Raw genomic sequence first — 20,284 nt, forward strand, 5'->3', positions numbered from 1 at the left:
GTGTTTAGAAAACCCAGGTTGCTTTATTAGTAATGCTCAGCTGGGTTTCAGTCGGGTCAATTCGCTGGCGTTACTATGGTGATTGAAGCATTTGTTGGTACCAAATCCTGGTGGAAAATGAAATATTCTCTATTTTTCATTAAAAGGAAGCATGACGGGTTATAATGCTAATACTGGTAGTCAGGCATTCTGACTGGTTTGATGAAGCCCAGTGGATCAGCAACGTTAGAAGTTTCTACACCCACTGACGATTTGAAGAACAACATTTCTAACTACGCCCGATGACACTTGGATGCTGTTCTTCTCCTCTTTTCCATTACTACAGTTGGCCTGGACGTGTTGTGGCTCTTAAAGCTCGGACTGATCATTTTATCTCCACGCTTGAAGAGCTATCTTCCAAAGGTTGCAACTCTCTCTGCTGTTCATGAAACTTTCACTCATTTCGTTTAAATGCTTGGATACACCCAACTTATCTAGAAATGATCCACAGACTTCCAGATGATTGTGGATTATAACAGAACGTTTTTGTGGTTAAAATATTCAGTTTTTATCAGGCGCAACATTCTGTTTTTCTCAGAAGAACTTGGCGTTTATTAGATACACGCTTTAATCAGGATCGTTCAAAGCAGGTTGTTTCTGTTTAACTAAAATAAAATTTATTGGAGTGCAAACTAAAAATGTGGCACACCCCGTTGTGTATGATGTTGTGCTCCTCTGTAAATGTTCCAGCTGCTCAGGTTGCTATTTACCAGAACACATCAGAGTTTTTAAGAAGCTTCTAAACTTTTGAAGTACAGCCCACACCTGTGTTCGCGGCCTTGCTTTTTTTTTTTTTTTTTTTTTGGCAGACGAAGGGCTTCGCTGTCAATGGCTGAGCTGTTCTGTTGCTGTTTGCTTTCAAAACAGCAAGGTGAGTGTGTTCAGAAGCGTAGCGGGAAAGCCTCACCGAGCGCGTTCTTTCCTTCCATGTTCACATGTTAAGATGGAGAGGAAAAATAATGTCACTGTACTTTTGAAAATGCCACTTAGTAAAATAACCAGCATCTGTTATTTGAATAATACACACCACTGTGCTCTGCACTACCTCTCACAGCTTTAAAGCATATTGTTTAGGTATTATATGTATTTTTTGGGTGCACAGCAATGATCAGACTGGTCAGTGGGACGTATGGTCCTCATTCAGAACAAGGCTTAATGATTTATATCAGCGGGCGACCTGGAAGTGTAGCAGCAGGGAAGATTAAACAGCCATCCAGCTGATTGGGCCAGAAGCTGGCAGGAGTTGATATAATGCTGCAGCTGACTTGTGTTAGTCTTTGGACTTTGTTCCAGTCTCCACCCTCTGACCACCCAGTGGAGCTGAACGAGGTGTGACAGGGTTGTCTGTTCTTTATTTTATTTTTATTTTTTTATCGTCTATGCTCAGTCACTCTCTGGGAGGGGAAGGTAAAGAAGCTTTGTTAGGATTTATTTGGTTGGTAAAACTGGACAGAGAATGATTCTGGATATTGTGGACCTCCCTTTGAGCCCTGGTTCTTCTGGTACTTCAAGCAAACTGGTAGGTTTTTGATTCATTCCTTATACTGGAGGATCCGTCTGTAGTTGCTTCCAGTGCTTTTGGCCATCAGTCAGTATTTAGCTTCTGGCATTAGTCGGTTGGTCAGGCGACACCTTGCAGTTGTTGTTTGAACTTTTTGCCTAGAGGTGTTAAGGTTTTGCTCTGAGCTTCCCTCTGAAGAACAACCTGCTGAAGGTTTGTTTGATAATCGGCTTAACCTGTGTCTATATCCACTGCCGGTGTATGACTTCAGACACCATGATATATTAACTTTTCTTAATCGATCCAAACCGAAAAAGTTTGTCAAAGAAAGGAGGATTTTAACAGCATTGAAGGGCTTAATTTGAAATTAACAACTTTAATAAATTAATCAAAACTAAAGTCTTTGTTTTCCTTCTATAGATGGAGTCAATAACCTGTATAACTCTAACACTCACTAAAATAAAACATATGCAAGTTTAAAAGTGTTTGTCAGAACATCAAACATCAAAAAGGGCCAATGAGGAATTCATATTGGCCTGGATTGGTCCAGAAAATCTGATCTTTTTACAAATTATGTGTAAATAATTGTAAAAACACTATTTAGTAATCCACTGATTCAATGTTTCTGATCACTGTTTCTGCAGCAAAATGAGGTAACAGACAGCGCATACCTGGGCTCAGAGAGCACATACAGCGAGTGTGAAACCTTCACCGATGAAGACACGGGGGCTCTTGTTCCTCCTGAGATGCACGAGGAGGTGGAGACGGACAGCGGCATCGAAGCCACGCTGCATGATCCTGAGGATGGTGGCAGCAGGTCTGTATGAAACCACTGTAAATGACTCTATTTGTTTTTGGTGTTCTAGATTTTGATCTAGTTTTGCTTGTTGAAAGCGGCTGAAGCTTGCTGTAGAATCCCTGCTGGCCGCATGAGATGCAAACGTTCTGTCTTGTAATCTCCAGCTGAAGGCTTGCTCTGCAGCTTCTCAGCTCTGACCTTTTACACCAGATAACACGACTTATGACTGCAGGCCCGATCCAGGATCACTTTAGTTCTATTTGGGTCACTGGACAGATAAAACCAAGGCAGGAGACTGCCAACAATATATTGACTTAATTCCCCTGTGTGCTCTGATCTGTAGATGCTTGCATTAATATATTACAGCCTTTTTATTTGGTCACTAGTTTTATAGTCGATCAGAACATATTTTACCAGAACCTCAGAAGTTTTTCAAAAGTCTTTACTGAGTTTAGGGTTTTACGCAGAGCTGTTGGAACGCTGCTTAAATGATGTCAATTCAAAATTACATGAGTGCGTTAGTGTTTAGTATGTTAGCCTTCGTAGATTGACTGCCTTGCTTTTTTTTTTTTTTTTTGGTCAGCATATGGGTGAAGGGGCTGATGGAGTTGTTTTGTTCAGCATCAGGAGGAAGTGCGGTGTACCCGCTATCTGCTGACTGTGTGACCTGTCTGTCCGGCCTCCTGACAGATTGCAGTGGTCTGCTCGACAGGGATGTGTTTGGACTTCCCATTCCATGTGTGAGCCTTGAATTCCAGGAAGTGTTGATTTGGCTTTTTTTTTTTTTTTTTTTGTCACACTCTGGCAAAAGCTAATCTTCTTTATTCCTCTCCTATTTACTAATATTTGGACCTGCGAGGTCTGCCACTGCTCCCTGGAATTGAACCATCATACTGCTCTCTTTCCAGCAGCCTGTTTACCAAACGCTTCTCACTGGAAGGTCTGAGCTTTTGTTGTTTCAGCAGCTTTGTCGGTTTCAGTCTTGAATCGGAAGCACTTCATACTTCCTGACGTTTTTCACATTCATTTATGTTACAAACATCAGTAAGTTTTATTAAGATTGAATGCTACGATACAGTGGATTGGATGAAAATGTACTCGCATGTTACGAAGGTCTGATGTTCACAAAGGTTCTGCTGCCAAGTATCGACTCAGAGGGGCTGAATACATGGCAGCCACTTTTGGGAAATGGGGAAAAATGCTTATGTGAAAACTTTTCCTCCAACTGATGAACAAATGCGAAGTTCAACCATGGAGCCTTGTTAGATGAACTAACAACATTCAGAGAGGTATTACAAATAGGAGTATATGCACTGAGCTCAGGATTAGCAATCTAACAGGATTAGTCCCTCCTCCCTCCACTGTCCTAACGGTGTGTCCCCACACACACTCATTTGGCCCCGGGGACAGTCAGCAGGACTGTCTATTGGTTATCACTTAGCCTCAAATCTGATTAAGACAATCGGTGAAGCCTTCGCCGCTACAGCCTCAAATCTTTGTTCTGGACACATCCTTCATGTAGCAGCCTGGTCGTTCAGTCGTCTCCAACAGGAGAGTTGATGATTTCCTTCTTATTGCTGTGACCTGTGAGACTTCAGGATTCCACTCTGGCTGTCAGGAGTTTTGACTCCCGTTGCCCCGAGGCTTTCACGCCAGGGCAGCGGAGGGCGTTCAAAGATGCGTTCTCACTCCTCACCGGCCCTCAGCGTGAGGGACCTCAGTGTGGGGCCCAGTGGTAAGACAATGGGTAGAGGGTAAGTGGCAGTGTTGCTGACTGTTACTAATCAAACTAGTTTTAATCTATTAAATTTGTTACATTATTGGCAAAGAAAGTGACTCATGTTGAGAAAATATTTTTTTGTATTTTCAAAATATTTTTTCTGATTTTTGACGTTCTCATCCTGCATGGGTTTTAAAATTTCCTCAGAAAATGAAAAACAATGAACTGATGAATTGATCTTTATTGAACCTCTTCTAACTCGTACAGGGGTGATGTTCATTTTAAAGTACACATCAGCTTTTATAAGGAGTCACTTTTTAGTTTCAATCTACACCAATTTTAAATATCCTGTACTTGTAATGTGTGTATATATAATGCACTATAGACTCACTGAACAAACCTCTACCCCCATAACCACTGACCCTAAACTCAACTAGATCAGATTATTTTACTGTGATCACAAAGGTTGAGATTTACAAAAAAAAGTGGCAGACTGAAGGAGCCCATTGGATTAGTTTGAATTAACAGATTACCTTAAAAGAGGAGCTATGGGACAGATCGCTGCTGTTCCTGGGAAAGATTATTTCTACTCGTCTGGTTTTTAGTCTTAAACCTGACCATTCCAAAGTTGCTGAACCTAAATAAAGTTTTCTCTCTATTAACACTGTGGTCTGCAGAGGTTTTAGCTCCCATGAGTCTGTTCTGAACCTTTCTCTACATCTCCAGGTATTTTATGTCTCTACCAGGTAGGGCTGGACAATTGATCAAATATTCTGTTTATTAAGATACATTTCTTTAGGGTTGGATTCAATTGTTTTTTTTTTTTTTGCACTCTTTGGGCTTCCGTAGCTCAGTGAATTCCATTCAACGCTTTTGGTTCTTTGATGTGTACTACTAGCTGCGTAATGCCACTAGTGGCGAACATTTGGTGCTGTTTTCTAATATTGTTTTTGTTTTAAACATTTTAAACGGTTTTAGTTTCACCTCCCAGAGGAGAAGATTAAAGCAAAATGTAGTTTTTGAAAGTAACGTAGGTCATTTGTTATTTTTATAAGGAAACTTGAGGGAGAAAAACGTCTATTCATTGGATTTGGTTGAAAACAAATCTTGAGGTTTTTATTTATAAGAATCATCAGCCAGGTTTGTACATCTAGACATGGTACCACACTAAACTGAGATCCATTCCACTAATATTTTCTTTATACAGTTCATGGTGAAGTGCTACTTTGGTTTCTTGGCAGTACACCAACAAATAAGATCGACTTAATGTGGAAAGACTTTGGGGTGTAAATACCTGACCTTGTTGCTTAATTTGATGAGTTACTGTGAACGCAGGTCTGCATTTTTAAAAACGCTCCACTTTCGATCACATTTGTCGTTTAATCTAATTTATCCATTGCCTCCTCCCCAGGTTTTCCCTGAACTCGGAGCTCCACAGCCACTCAGTGACGGTCATCAGTGGAGAGGAGGAACACTTTGAGGACTTTGGGGAGAGCAACACATCAGAGCTTCTGCTGGAAAGCAGTGTGGAAGGCTCCATGGTAGAGGGGGACTCCTCTCTCTCCCAGCCGCCGGAGCAGAGCAATGGCTCGGCTGTCGTTTCTCCCAGGTATGAGGCTGGTTTAGACTGCCGCAATTGCCAGAACAGGATGCCATTTTTAATTTGAAACACAGAAAAGGTTAGACTTATGAAGACGTATTTTTCCACCGGGTTGAAAAATGACACATTTTTTGTCATCCTCACTGATAAGAGGTGCAACACTGTCGCATTCCCAGCTGCAATGTCCAACCTAGGATGTTTCCTGATGTTCCTCTGAGGAAAAGAATGTTTCTGTTTCAGCAAAAATTCCAATGTCAAATGTAGATAAGATCTTCCCAGAAACAATCCTCCTACTCTTTTCTGCCCAATGCCCAGCAGGACTGAGAGACCTTAGACTTATCCCATCTGGAAATGCTGAGAAAGCAGAAACGTGTTGAAGTTTTTAACTATCCTGTTTTAGATTTTCTGTTATGGTTCCAGTAATAAATTAAGTCACCGTTAGATTGTATATCCGTTATAGTTTGGAACCAACGACAGGGACCATTTGGTTTTCTCTGATATAGATTCAGAGACATGCTGTCATCTGTCTGCTGAAAACAAATATACTGAAAAGGAAACATGATTACATTTAATTTTAAATTATCTTTTATTCTAGCTGTTTCTGACCCAATCTTCTCCCTCGCTTTTCTTTTGTTTCTTAGCCTGTAAGCCATATTATACATAATTCCCACTTGGATGATCTTTCTCACATCTATCTTGCTGGGAAACTCTAAATGACCAAATGTCTGGTTGTTGTAGCCCCCCTAATCATACAGGAATAAGCTGCTGTAACGGGATTGTTGCTAATCACACTTTCTTGGAAATTGCTTTGAAATCTTACTCTATGCCGTCTTTGTTCGTTCTGTGGTTTGTTGAAATCCTTGTTGTCATCAGAGCCTCATTGAGTCTTTGAATAAAATTCAGATTTGGATCATTTAGCCTGTTCAGTCCCGAGTCTTACCACCAAGCAAGCTTTTCTAAAAAGCTCATCTTTTTCTAGATATTGGCAGGTCAATTTGTGCCAGCTTTTAAATAACACTTGTGTCTTGCTGTGTCTTTGTTGGATAAGAATAACTAGTCTCTGCCACCACCGTGCTTTTCTGTTGGTACAGTCGGATATTTGAAAGCCTCATCTTGAGTTTTTCAAACATGTCGCTGTGACAGGCGGTTAAAATTTATACAGATCAAAAATAATACAACAATTATCCTCAAAGAAACTTCATACTAGCTTTGATGTAGACAAAGTAGGCTAGCTGTAGGTCTCTGGAATTTCTCCTGTAGTTGAAATGTCAGGAACCAATCTGCCAAGAAAATGGTCACAGATCCATCCGGAACTATGTTTATAGTTTAAAATTTTTTAAATTTTGACTCCAACTCAAAGAACATTTAGCCAAATAAAAGTACGGATGAATTTTTTTATTCAAGTCTCTTGGTAAGTTGCTGACTCTGAGGGGATCACAATTTCCTCAACAAAATCCAACCAAGTTGTTTGTTTTAAAAAAGATTGAAGATTAATATCATTTAATTATTCAACCATTGAATAAAGGAGCAGTCCAAATATGTTTTCAAAAGCCCCCCAAAAAGTTTGATCATTAAATTCTTTGGCTAGTTTGTGAGGTAAAAAAACCTACCATAAAAACAAGCATTCCACAGGCTTCACCCACTCGGTGTGAATGCGTCACCGTTGTGATACACTCATTCTCACTGCTGTGCATGTAGCAGCACTGCTCCCACACACACCCACGCTTATTCCAGCTCTGAGGACATGTGCAAACACTGCTGGGTTCCTTCTGTTCTGTCCTACCACCATTTACCAAAACGTTCCTTCCTTGTGGGGATAGACTCTGTGATGTGTGTGTGTGTGTGTGGGGGGGGGGGGGGGGTTAGGGAACTCGGATCAGACTATGAATCGATGGATAAAAACACACTTATCACTCCAGTAATCCTCCTACTTTTTATCTCAGGAACGTCTGGTTTCCTTACATTGTCCAGAACACAAACCACAGCCGATTTTCTCTGTTTCATGTCTCCTTTCACTTTAACTGTTTCAGGCTCTCCTGTTTGGGGACCTCCTATCACACCTGAATGCACCCCCACCTCTACTTGTCTGTCACTCACCACAACCTCCTCCTCTTTCCTTCCTCTTTCCAGCGCACCCGCTTCTCTCCCTGACTGCTTTCAGAGCTTCCTCAGGGAGGAGGCTCTGGACTTTTTCTGTAGCCAGTGTCACAAACAAATAAGTCGTCTCGAAGACCTCTCCACTCGCCTCAATTTCCTAGAGATGACTAGGTAACACGCTGTGCACCCCCTGCTGTGATTAGGAGCTGTGTGATTGTCTGTACAGTGCTGATTAGACACAGTATCACGCATGTCCTCTTGATGTGTGCATGTTGTAAAGAACTAGAGATACGTTTGTTTTGGTGGCATGTACTTGCACACACATTGCTTTATTGTACAGACCAATCTCCAGTACAGATGGCACTCATCTTCCCATTCAGGCCTTTTCTTTGCAGCTTTCAGTTTTTATGTTCAGTACATAAACTGGTATGGAGTGGAAGTGGGGTTGTACAAACCCTGTTTAGTTTGTTTCTTGTAATGAAGCAATTTTTTTTTTTACCATTCTGTCTTATTTTTCATATTAAATTTGTTCTAAAGGTAGGTTTTTGGGTTTTCTTTTTATTTTTTGTGAGTTTTTGACTGATTTCTGACTTAAATATTTAACAGAAGCTTTATTGGAGCAGATTTGATGAGCTTGGATTGAAGGGACTGGGACTTTTTTAATTTTTTATTTTTTTTTGCAGAAACTTGGTTTAGTGTTCCCAAAGACTATCTTCAAATTCTACTTTCCAAATTCCATTGTTGGAATATAGTTTGTTCCTTTTTTTTTGTTTTGTTTTTCTCCCTCAATGTTTTTTTTTTTATAAATTACCTATTTATATTTTTTCCTTCCTGCTTTTCCATTTTTGTTTCCAGGTTTTCTTCCTCTAAACTCTGTCTCCTTGCTTCATTTTTCTTTATCCTTTTACTTCCGTCGTTGTTTTGTTTTTTAATGTTTTTGTTTATATATTACTTCTTGATTCTTTCCTTACTCTCTTGTGCCTCCTAGTTCCTTGCTTCCTTCCTTCTTCTGCCCTACAGTCTTCCTTTTTTTTTTTTTTTTTTTTTTTTTTTTTTAAAGTTCTTTGATTTTGTTTCTTAAATACAGGTGCTGGTCATAAAATTAGAATATCATGAAAAAGTAGATTGATTTCAGTAATTCCATTTAAAAAGTGAAACTTGTATATTATATTCATACATTACATACAAACTCATATATTTCAGATGTTTATTTTGTTTAATTTTGATGATTACAAATGACAACAAATGAAAATCTCAAATTCATCATATCAGAAAATTAGAATATTGTGAAAAGGTTCAAAATTGATGGCCCCTGGTGCCACACTCTAATCAGCTAATTAACTCAAACCACCTGCAAAAGTCTTTCAGTCTAGTTCTATAGGCTACACAATCATGGGGAAGACTGCTGACTTGACAGTTGTCCAAAAGACGACCATCGACACCTTGCACAAGGAGGGCAAGACACAAAAGGTTATCGCTAAAGAGGCTGGCTGTTCACAGAGCTCAGTGTCCAAGCACATTAATAGAGAGGCGAAGGGAAGGAAAAGATGTGGTCGAAAAAAGTGTACAAGCAAGAGAGATAACCGCACCCTGGAGAGGATTGTGAAACAAAACCCCTTCAAAAATGTGGGGGAGATTCACAAAGAGTGGACTGCAGCTGGAGTGAGTGCTTCAAGAACCACCACACACAGACGTATGAAAGACATGGGTTTCTGCTGTCGCATTCCTTGTGTCAAGCCACTCTTGAACCACAGACAGCGTCAGAAGCGTCTTGCCTGGGCTAAAGAGAAACAGGACTGGACTGCTGGTGAGTGGTCCAAAGTCATGTTCTCTGATGAAAGTAAATTTTGCATTTCCTTTGGAAATCAAGGTCCCAGAGTCTGGAGGAAAAGAAGAGAGGCACTTCATCCACGTTGCTTGAAGTCCAGTGTAAAGTTTCCACAGTCAGTGATGGTTTGGGGTGCCATGTCATCTGCTGGTGTTGGTCCATTGTGTTTTCTGAGGTCCAGGGTCAACGCAGCCACATACCAGGAAGTTTTAGAGCATTTCATGCTTCCTGCAGCTGACCAACTTTTTGGAGATGCAGATTTCATTTTCCAACAGGACTTGGCACCTGCACACAGTGCCAAAGCTACCAGTACCTGGTTGAAGGACCATGGTATCCCTGTTCTTAATTGGCCAGCAAACTCTCCTGACCTTAACCCCATAGAAAATCTATGGGGTATTTTGAAGAAGAAGATGCAATACACCAGACCCAACAATTCAGAAGAGCTAAAAGCCACTATTAGAGCAACCTGGGCTATCATAACACCTGAGCAGTGCCACAGACTGATCGACTCCATGCCACGCCGCATTGCTGCAGTAATACAGGCCAAAGGAGGCCCAACTAAATACTGAGTGCTGTACATGCTCATACTTTTCATGTTCATACTTTTCAGTTGGCCAACATTTCTATAAATCCTTTGTTTTTATTGGTCTTCAGTAATATTCTAATTTTCTGATATGATGAATTTGAGATTTTCATTTGTTGTCATTTGTAATCATCAAAATTAAACAAAATAAACATCTGAAATATGAGTTTGTATGTAATGTATGAATATAATATACAAGTTTCACTTTTTAAATGGAATTACTGAAATCAATCTACTTTTTCATGATATTCTAATTTTATGACCAGCACCTGTATCTGCAGTAAGTGGATCTTGGTCTTTTGGACCCAGTAGTAAAGTCACAGCAGGGATTGTAAAAGTCCTTGAAATGATGGAGTAAAAATATTAAAGCTTTAAATGAACCCTGTTGGTGACATTAATAAACAGAAGAAGGCTTTTAGTTTTTAATCTTCTTTCCGATTCCTAAAATTATATTTGAAAGTTTGCTGCTTTTATTTTGTTACTGTAAATCCTGTCATGCAAAGCTGCTCCAACAGAAGTGCTTTCTAAAACTTTTTAAACCATGCTGCTGCTATGTTTGTTGGACTGCTGTGTATTTTAAGTTACTGAACCTCCGTCGACGATGGCTTTAGAGGAGTCATCTTTTCCTAACTTTTTTTCCTGTTGGTCTGTCTGTCCTAATTTAGTGCCGGCAAGAGGCTTTCCAGCAAGAAGGTGGCGAGGTAAATGAAACGCTCTCATTTCTGTAGAGGAGAAGTATTTGCATCCGTGATGCCATCTGAAATCTGCAGCTTATCAGGGTTTTGTTAACACTTCAGTGACCTCTGTTTTTCTTTCTTTGCACTCAGGCATCTGCTCCAAAACAGCTCAATGACTCTGGACACCATGAGTGACTTAACACGGGACATCCTGGAGCTCGCTGATAATGACATCACAGACAAAGTAAACAAGCAGAATGGAGCCCAGTTATGCTTCAGAAGTTTCTCAGATGCACTTTAAGGACATGTTTGTTTATGCAACAAATCACCTTTTAATTCTGGTGACCATAAGCATCCATCTTTTTCAGGTCCTGCTCCTGGAGCGCCGAGTAGCCGAGCTGGAGAAGGAGTCTGAGGCTTCGGGAGAGCAGCATGCTCGGCTGCGTCAGGAGAATCTCCAGCTGGTGCATCGGGCCAACGCCCTGGAAGAGCAGCTGAAAGAGCAGGAGCTCCAAGCTGATGAGGAGCTGCAGCAGGAGACCCGACGTCACAAGGAGTCCTTGAACAAGCTGGAGAGGGAGAAGGGGCTGGAGCTGGAAAACCTCCAGGCCAGGTGAGGAGGCAAGAAGACTAGAAAAAATGTTCAATTTGACTGATTGTTTTGAGTTAATTTAGTTTAAATGGTTTGAAGCATGCTGCTGAATTAGCGTTTAACCAGTTTAATGCATTCAGGCTCTTTGCTAATTAGACGTGCTTCTAAAAACAAGGAACATCTGTCTGTTACTTAGGCTCCAACAGCTGGATGATGAGAACAGCGAACTGAGGTCGTGTGTCCCTTGTCTTCGAGCAAACATCGAGAGATTAGAGGAGGTAAACCATGAGTTTCTTTTTTTTAATTTCTACCTTTGCGTATTACTTATTCTGAATAGTCTGTTTCCGTTTCTCTTTCCCCTGCTACCCTGTTTATTTTTATAATTTTTCTTAATTTTTTAGGAGAAAAGAAAACTCCAGGATGAGGTGGAAACGATGTCTGACAGATTGGATGAGGAGACCGAATCTCGCAGGAAGATGGCTGACAAGCTGAGTCACGAGCGTCATCAAAACCAGAAGGAGAAGGAGAGCACTCAGGAGGTGAGAGGCTTTTCCCTGTGAAAAGAAAAACCATAAATACACTTTGATGCAAAACTGTTATATCTGTTGGATATTAGTGCATTTTAAAGCGTCATAAGATTATTTTCTTCTTTCCTTTTGATGCATTTGTACCTCAGCTTATAGAAGACCTGAGGAAGCAGCTTGAGCATCTTCAGCTGTACAAGCTGGAGGCGGAGGCGAAGCGAGGTCGATCCCTCAGCGCCGGGCTGCAGGAGTATCAGACCCGAACCCGTGAAGCAGAGCTGGAACAGGAGATCAAACGACTCAAACAGGTAATAATCCGCCCCCCCCCCACCATCTGTTTAAATTATTTTTCTTAATGTTCTACTTTAGTCTGGGTTGTTTTAAAATTTGACTCTTATTTTTAGGACAACCGAACTCTGAAAGAGCAGAATGATGAATTGAACGGGCAAATCATCAACCTGAGCATCCAGGGAGCCAAGAATTTGATGTCTGCCTCCTTCTCAGATTCCCTGGCAGCTGAGATTAACTCTGTGTCTCGAGCAGAGGTAAGTTTACCAAACAAACCTATAGTCTCATATCCGTGAGGACGGTGCTGCTTCTGAAGCTCCTCAGAAATGTAATTGGCACACAGAACAGTAATGAGAAGTTTGGAATCCACTCTTTGCCAGCTTTATGAATAAACGTTCACGGTTGCTAGGTAACAGATCATACGCTGAGTGAGGGGCGGCGGAAAACCAGAGAAGGCTGAACCTTCTTGAATCTACAGGTGCTGGTCATAAAATTAGAATATCATGAAAAAGTAGATTGATTTCAGTAATTCCATTTAAAAAGTGAAACTTGTATATTATATTCATACATTACATACAAACTCATATATTTCAGATGTTTATTTTGTTTAATTTTGATGATTACAAATGACAACAAATGAAAATCTCAAATTCATCATATCAGAAAATTAGAATATTGTGAAAAGGTTCAAAATTGATGGCCCCTGGTGCCACACTCTAATCAGCTAATTAACTCAAACCACCTGCAAAAGCCTTTAAATGGTCTTTCAGTCTAGTTCTATAGGCTACACAATCATGGGGAAGACTGCTGACTTGACAGTTGTCCAAAAGACGACCATCGACACCTTGCACAAGGAGGGCAAGACACAAAAGGTCATCGCTAAAGAGGCTGGCTGTTCACAGAGCTCAGTGTCCAAGCACATTAATAGAGAAGCGAAGGGAAGGAAAAGATGTGGTCGAAAAAAGTGTACAAGCAAGAGAGATAACCGCACCCTGGAGAGGATTGTGAAACAAAACCCATTCAAAAATGTGGGGGAGATTCACAAAGAGTGGACTGCAGCTGGAGTGAGTGCTTCAAGAACCACCACACACAGACGTATGAAAGACATGGGTTTCTGCTGTCGCATTCCTTGTGTCAAGCCACTCTTGAACCACAGACAGCGTCAGAAGCGTCTTGCCTGGGCTAAAGAGAAACAGGACTGGACTGCTGGTGAGTGGTCCAAAGTCATGTTCTCTGATGAAAGTAAATTTTGCATTTCCTTTGGAAATCAAGGTCCCAGAGTCTGGAGGAAAAGAAGAGAGGCACTTCATCCACGTTGCTTGAAGTCCAGTGTAAAGTTTCCACAGTCAGTGATGGTTTGGGGTGCCATGTCATCTGCTGGTGTTGGTCCATTGTGTTTTCTGAGGTCCAGGGTCAACGCAGCCACATACCAGGAAGTTTTAGAGCACTTCATGCTTCCTGCAGCTGACCAACTTTTTGGAGATGCAGATTTCATTTTCCAACAGGACTTGGCACCTGCACACAGTGCCAAAGCTACCAGTACCTGGTTGAAGGACCATGGTGTCCCTGTTCTTAATTGGCCAGCAAACTCTCCTGACCTTAACCCCATAGAAAATCTATGGGGTATTGTGAAGAAGAAGATGCAATACACCAGACCCAACAATTCAGAAGAGCTAAAAGCCACTATTAGAGCAACCTGGGCTATCATAACACCTGAGCAGTGCCACAGACTGATCGACTCCATGCCACGCCGCATCGCTGCAGTAATACAGGCCAAAGGAGGCCCAACTAAATACTGAGTGCTGTACATGCTCATACTTTTCATGTTCATACTTTTCAGTTGGCCAACATTTCTATAAATCCTTTGTTTTTATTGGTCTTCAGTAATATTCTAATTTTCTGATATGATGAATTTGAGATTTTCATTTGTTGTCATTTGTAATCATCAAAATTAAACAAAATAAACATCTGAAATATATGAGTTTGTATGTAATGTATGAATATAATATACAAGTTTCACTTTTTAAATGGAATTACTGAAATCAATCTACTTTTTCATGATATTCTAATTTTATGACCAGCACCTGTATAGCCGACCTCTTCTGGCCTCCTTCTTTTCATGAACCTGGAAGGACCCAGCCTACCTGGACTGGGTCCTTCAAAGACACCGCTAATGACCTCAGCCACTTTCTCCTCATTTTGAAAACGGAACGTTTTTTCTTCCTCTTATCTTAGATGTCTAGATACCAATTTTCAGAAACCTTAATTTCTCAAAGTGGGAAGTCAGAAATCAATCTGGTGTTTCTCACAGACTTCTGTTTATTTTTGGATTTCTAGTTAATGGAGGCTGTTCACAAGCAAGAAGAGATCAACTATCGACTCCAGGATTACATCGACAAGATTATTGTGGCCATCATGGAGTCCAACCCATCTATCCTGGAGGTCAAATAGATGGCATACAGCCTGAGGAGGTGCCACTGGCTCCGTCTCACAGGCTGTAAACATATTTATAATAAAGACCTGGCAAGAGGGAAAAGGAGGACGGGATGTAAAAAGTAATTTATTTGGACTTCTTTGCAACGCTCACAACTCCAAGGAGAAAGACTGAGAAGTAAAAAAAACCGTCAGTAAAATAAAGAATAAGCTTGTTTTTCATGTTTCTGTTCAGTTTGTATGTTGGCCTACTGAGATCCCTTGGGTTCTGGTGACTTCCATGAATCTGGCTAGAGGAACCCAAGTCCCCCCCCCCCCATTGTGTGGATACATGTGAAAATATAAGAAGTTGTTCTCATTTTTCCTCCAGTTTCTGCAATCAGCTTTGATTTGAGCTTAAAAACATCAGCTAGTTCTACCAAAAGGCCTTAAGAGTTTTTTTTGAAGTATTTCACTTTACAAAATGCTCGATATGTGACCCAGTCAAAGGCCACCAGAACCAGGTGGAATCGTGTTTGAATCACAAGCCGCATGAAGCGCTGGTTTTTTTGTTAAAAAAAACTGTTTATCTTGAACGTTTTCAGAGCTTGACTTGCTGCCTACACGGCCCTCTGCGTGCTCTGTGCTTTCCACCAGGCTCGGCTGTCATTCCAACCTAAGTGAGGGACGTTTCTCCCTGCTTCCAGATGAGAAATTCCTGCAGGGTTTTGTGTGTGTGTGTTGGGAGTGTTTGACATTCCCTTGCTTTTTCTATGTTTGTGTGAATCAGAAAGGCAACACTAAAATGGGACTAAAAATATAAAGCAATCATTCTTGTAGGATGTTGGGTTATTTTGCAATGAAACAGGGTCCTGGGTTTCACGTGGGCTGGAAAAACACTAAATGTTTTTAACATTGAGGGAATCTACTCAGATTCTTTAGGTAAGGTTAAGATAAGTCTACAGTAGTCCTCATTCTGGGATAGTTTTTCATTTTAGTAAAAAGTTGCTCCAAGAAGCTAAATTCTAACGGCTATCTGAGGGTTCATGGTTCAGATGAACTGTCTCATATAAAACTAAAACGATGCAAGAAACTTTAAATCTATATAAACTGCCTTACTTGGATATCTTGTATTTGAGCTTTGCAACAGTTCCCTGCAGGAAGATCATTGGCGATACACTTATGAGCTTCCCTGCATGGCGGTGTAGCTTCTAAGACTAACTGATCTGGATTTACACTTATGCAGTTACTCTTCGGTAGGTAAGATATGAGCTGCTCATGTTCATGTCTTACATGAGCAACAGAACCTCAAACTTGTTAATTCTGAGCTATTCCTTAAAAGAAAAGCCCACTTGATCCCAGTGTTATCTTGCTGAGTATAACAGGGAATTGAGTTTTTTTTTTTTTTTCCTGCAAAAATGATTTAGTTATTGCAACTATAAAATGCCGGCATTTGATAAGTTGTATGTGAAGAATTTATTGATTGTATTTTGCACTATATGTGTTTTTTTTTTGGTTTGAATTAGACGTGTTATGAAGACTAAAGAGAAACTGGGAAACATTTTACAGCCTGTGGAATCTGGAGGCTGTTTGAGCGGGAGAAAAAAAAAAAAACATCACACTACGATGACGCCATTTTTAATCAAACATATCCAGATGATTCTACAACCATCTCTAAAAGTTATCTTACTGGGATCATTTAGCTAGCTTAGATATGGAAGACGTTTTTGTAGCAATAACGCTGAGTAAGAAATCATTTCAACGGGTCTGCATTTTCCTCTGCTGGTTGAGGAAGACGTCGCGCACCATGGACATTTTTTGGACTAACTGGTACTGTGCAAACATCTTGTCTGGACACTAATACCTACCTGCATGTCAGGAATTTGTCCTGGCATCTTGAAGGATTTATATCATGACCTTTGACACCATTTTTTTCTTGGATACTTTTCTTTTTTTTCTCACTGTTCGCCTCTTTCTCACTGCTCTTCACTTGCCACTCCATGGAGGAGAAAAATGGCCTTTGATGTAAATGACTTGTAAAATGTTTTTTTTTTCTACACTCATTCTAGATTCTAGGTATTTTTATAGTCACAGCAGAGGAAAAATTATTTCTTTAGTCTTACACAGAGAAACATTTGCCTGTGCTCTTTAGCATGTAGCGTGTACAGTATCTAAGAGGTTTTCATTTTACACGCAGATATTTATTCGACAGCTCACACTGACCTGTTCTGCTGAAAATGTTTGTGCATTATTGAAATCACCCGAGATTTGTTGACACTGATCAGATCTGTGGGGGAAATTATTCTTAACGTTTATCTAAGAATTGTGTGCACAAAGCTTGACTGAGTGGCACAGGATGTCAGATTAAGATATGTTCTCTTCCATGATGCGGATGTTGCTTTGACCCGATCTAGCCTTGTGATGCCAATAATGCTGAGTCGGCTTTTTCTTTCTTTTTTTTCTGTCCCCATTGTCTTCCCAGATGAGGTCAGGTACTGCATGGTTACAGATTTCTTGTTGTACATTTCTGATCAACATGTTAGACTTAGCGGGCAGTTTCACTCACTAGAACCGGCACTGTTTGAGATCTGGAACCTCATGTTGATTAGATTACATCTTAATACTTGCAGACTTTTATTAGAACAAAAAAGAGCTTTCAAATGTCTTAATTCCTCCTTTTTTATAAGCAAAAGTATGATATAGACACAAGAAGGCTGTATTATGCCAAATCAGATGCGTTCTTCAGCTTGGCATCCTGATTTAAAGATGACCAAAGACTGATTCTCTGCTGGAAACTATTCTGATAGCAGGGCCGGTCCGATGCCATCTATGGTTTTAAACAGAGTTTGATATTTGGGCCCTCAAAATACAGTCGCTGCTAGAGTAATTTACAAGTTGGCCTATTGAACCAAAAAAATATTGATCTCAGAAAGGTCTCTGCAGTGTGACTGCACTGATTCAGGACCAGGTTTTAGTGCAAGTCTCACTTTTACAAGCTAAATGCTCTTACACCCCCTGTTGGTTTTGAGAGTCTAAGCTGTCGCTGTTTGCTTCTGGCTCTCTGGCTGTTGTCTATACACTGTTTCTCAAACTTTAATAATGAGCCCTGGATAAAGTCTGTTGGTTTTTGAATTATACAATAACGGCTGTAAATATAAACTTTATTTTTAGGTGGGACTTCTTTCTTTTTTCTGTCTCCCTCAGACACTCTTCCAATGTCCAAAGAAAGTTTGCTGAAGGAATCCCCACTGGAATAGTGCACAGTGTAACATTGTGTAACATGGGAAGTTGGAAAGAAATACTGTAGAAAAGAGAATCTGTAAGAAGTAAATTTATTCCTATTTTCAGAGATAAATGTATAAATTATAACAGTATTGGGTACATCTGTATAATATTTTTGGAGGTCCCTAAAATGATTAGCTCCTAACTGTTTCTGGGGAAATGTCATTTATTGTAAAAAGAGAAAATTTTAAGGTAAGAAGTGGAAGTAAGAATAGAATAAATAAATGGAATAAAAGAACTTGTGTTTCTTTGTTTTTGTATTGTGTTTATGGCATTTAAGGTTGCAGAAAATAACCATTTTCTGAATTTATTCTTTTATGTTTATGATTACATCCTCCTATTTTTATCAGCTTATGTCAACATTATCACTGTACTGATTAGACATTCACAGTGGTGATCATACTTACTGCATTCAGACAATATCGCTACCTGCTGGTTAGAAGTAAACATTGCATTATTCATAACCTAAATTGTCTCAATTTAAAAAAAGTTAAAATTGCATCATCTGTGATGACATCCTCATTAGGGTGAGAGACAGTTTAATGGTTGAATTTGATTATTGCACAAATTTAATAATTTGAGTTACTAAAGATGTTAGAGTATTTAATACTGTTTATTGTCAACCATTAAAGAATGTTAATCAGTTTTCCTCATCAGTATAAACACAATTAGACTTTTTCAAAGGGCTGGCCATGTGAAGGCTATTAATGATCTGAGGAGAGGCACAGCAAATGTCTGCGTTAAGGATTCTGTAAATATGTTGCAGTGATTCTGATTGCAGAAGGAAAAAAAGACCAGGGGCCTGTTTCAGAAAGGAGGTTAAGTGAAAACTCTGAGTTTGTTAACCCTGAAATGAGGGAAACTCTGGGTTTTCTGTTTCAGAAAGGGAGGTAAGTTAAACCTGAGAAAGCAGAGTAAGTCAAGCCCGTTTCTGAAAGAGAGGTAACTTATACTCAGAGTCAGTTACCATGGCAATTTACTCTGTGAACCTAACCTGGTCGGGAGCAGGTTTTCTTCAGAAAATCCGGAGTTTATTTTGGTCTCCTCCCCTTTTTTAAAGAGGAAGTGGTGTTTAAACACCTCATTGATTCTTTGGGGACATACAGTATTCATTGCACACATTTCAGTCACGTAGAGCGCATCAAAGGGAATGAAATGGCATGTCCTTTTATGGATGATCCTGTTTGTAAAGCCAGGTAGCTACTCTACTCCCATGATGTGCTCAAGGCTTACCTGCTTGAAGTATGTTTTTATATTTCATTTTCAGCTGCTGCAATGTTCTTTTGATGCCTGCAGGATTGCACCTATCCATGAAAACTAAATTAGGTTTAATAAAATACTGTTCTTCCAGTTTCACCTCTGATATAACAGTTGGGTAAGTTACTCTAAAATAGTTCTTAATTACTAACTTCAAATTTTATCTTCAACAAGTCTAATTAGATTAATGTAATAATTACTGTCTCTACAAAGTATTGGTCTACTTACTAATTTGTTTTACTTACTTATTAATTACTTTTTCTAAATCCCAAATCAACCTCAACAACTTGAACAATACAAGGAGAGACAAGAAACTGCACTTCTAATGCTTTCAAATAAACAATATTCAATTGCATGAATTAATCTTAAATTGACCAAAGTGTGTAACTAGAGGGAGAAAGTTCAAATCAAAATATACCTTTTAAAATTTGATATTAAATCCACTATTGTTTTATAGTCTTTAATTTAATTACAGTATTTATGACTTAAGTAACTTAATTCATTACACCCAACACTGTATAAAAGTAATTAAAATGTAAACTTACACATTGACTCGAGCAGCTATTTTCACCCAAGCTAACTCTCTCTCCTTCGCCGCTGCAGCCGTGTTGCTTTTTTTTTTAAAATACATGTTCAAATTCTGCATATGCTTGCATAAGCACATCCAGTTCTGCTGGTGAGAAATTTGCACACCTTTTTTTGTCTGACGCTGTTGCCATGGTGACTCGTAATATCTGTGCTCCATTGATAATGGCTTTTTATAGTTGTGGTGCACGCGCTTAATTCAGTCAGTCAATTTAGGGTTGATTGAACTAACTCATTTCAGCTGTCCTGAAACCCAAAACTCAGAGTTTCCAATCTCAGGATAAGTCAACTCAGAGTTCAAGTTTTAACTCAGAGTTGGTTGAACTTCCTTATAGAAACAGGCCCCAGGTAAACTGAATGAATTAAATGTGGTTTTCAAATGAATTTGTTTACTACAGGAATATATATTCGTTTTAGCATGATGCCAAAAAAAAGTAACCAGCCTGCTTGTTTAATGTAGTATTGAGATTTTTTAAAAGGTATTTAATTCCACATACCAC

General features: G+C 39.7%; 1 protein-coding gene across 1 annotated transcript in view; it reads left to right on the plus strand.

Annotated features, from left to right (window-relative positions):
- rab11fip3 (RAB11 family interacting protein 3 (class II)) overlaps nt 1-18,180 on the plus strand; it is a 33,814-nt gene extending 15,634 nt beyond the window's left edge. Inside the window, exons 4-14 of the mRNA XM_038300978.1 lie at nt 2,185-2,357; nt 5,471-5,668; nt 7,790-7,927; nt 10,833-10,868; nt 10,995-11,088; nt 11,213-11,457; nt 11,633-11,714; nt 11,838-11,975; nt 12,113-12,268; nt 12,365-12,505; nt 14,586-18,180. Of these exons, the coding sequence (XP_038156906.1) occupies nt 2,185-2,357; nt 5,471-5,668; nt 7,790-7,927; nt 10,833-10,868; nt 10,995-11,088; nt 11,213-11,457; nt 11,633-11,714; nt 11,838-11,975; nt 12,113-12,268; nt 12,365-12,505; nt 14,586-14,699 (1,515 nt within the window). The 3' untranslated portion in view covers nt 14,700-18,180. The remainder of the gene's footprint in view (nt 1-2,184; nt 2,358-5,470; nt 5,669-7,789; nt 7,928-10,832; nt 10,869-10,994; nt 11,089-11,212; nt 11,458-11,632; nt 11,715-11,837; nt 11,976-12,112; nt 12,269-12,364; nt 12,506-14,585) is intronic.
- Nucleotides 18,181-20,284: the final 2,104 nt, after the last annotated feature.

This window comes from Cyprinodon tularosa, unplaced genomic scaffold (assembly GCF_016077235.1).
Source record: "Cyprinodon tularosa strain WSP-4 unplaced genomic scaffold, ASM1607723v1 ctg46, whole genome shotgun sequence".
Taxonomy (NCBI): Eukaryota; Metazoa; Chordata; class Actinopteri; order Cyprinodontiformes; family Cyprinodontidae; genus Cyprinodon; species Cyprinodon tularosa.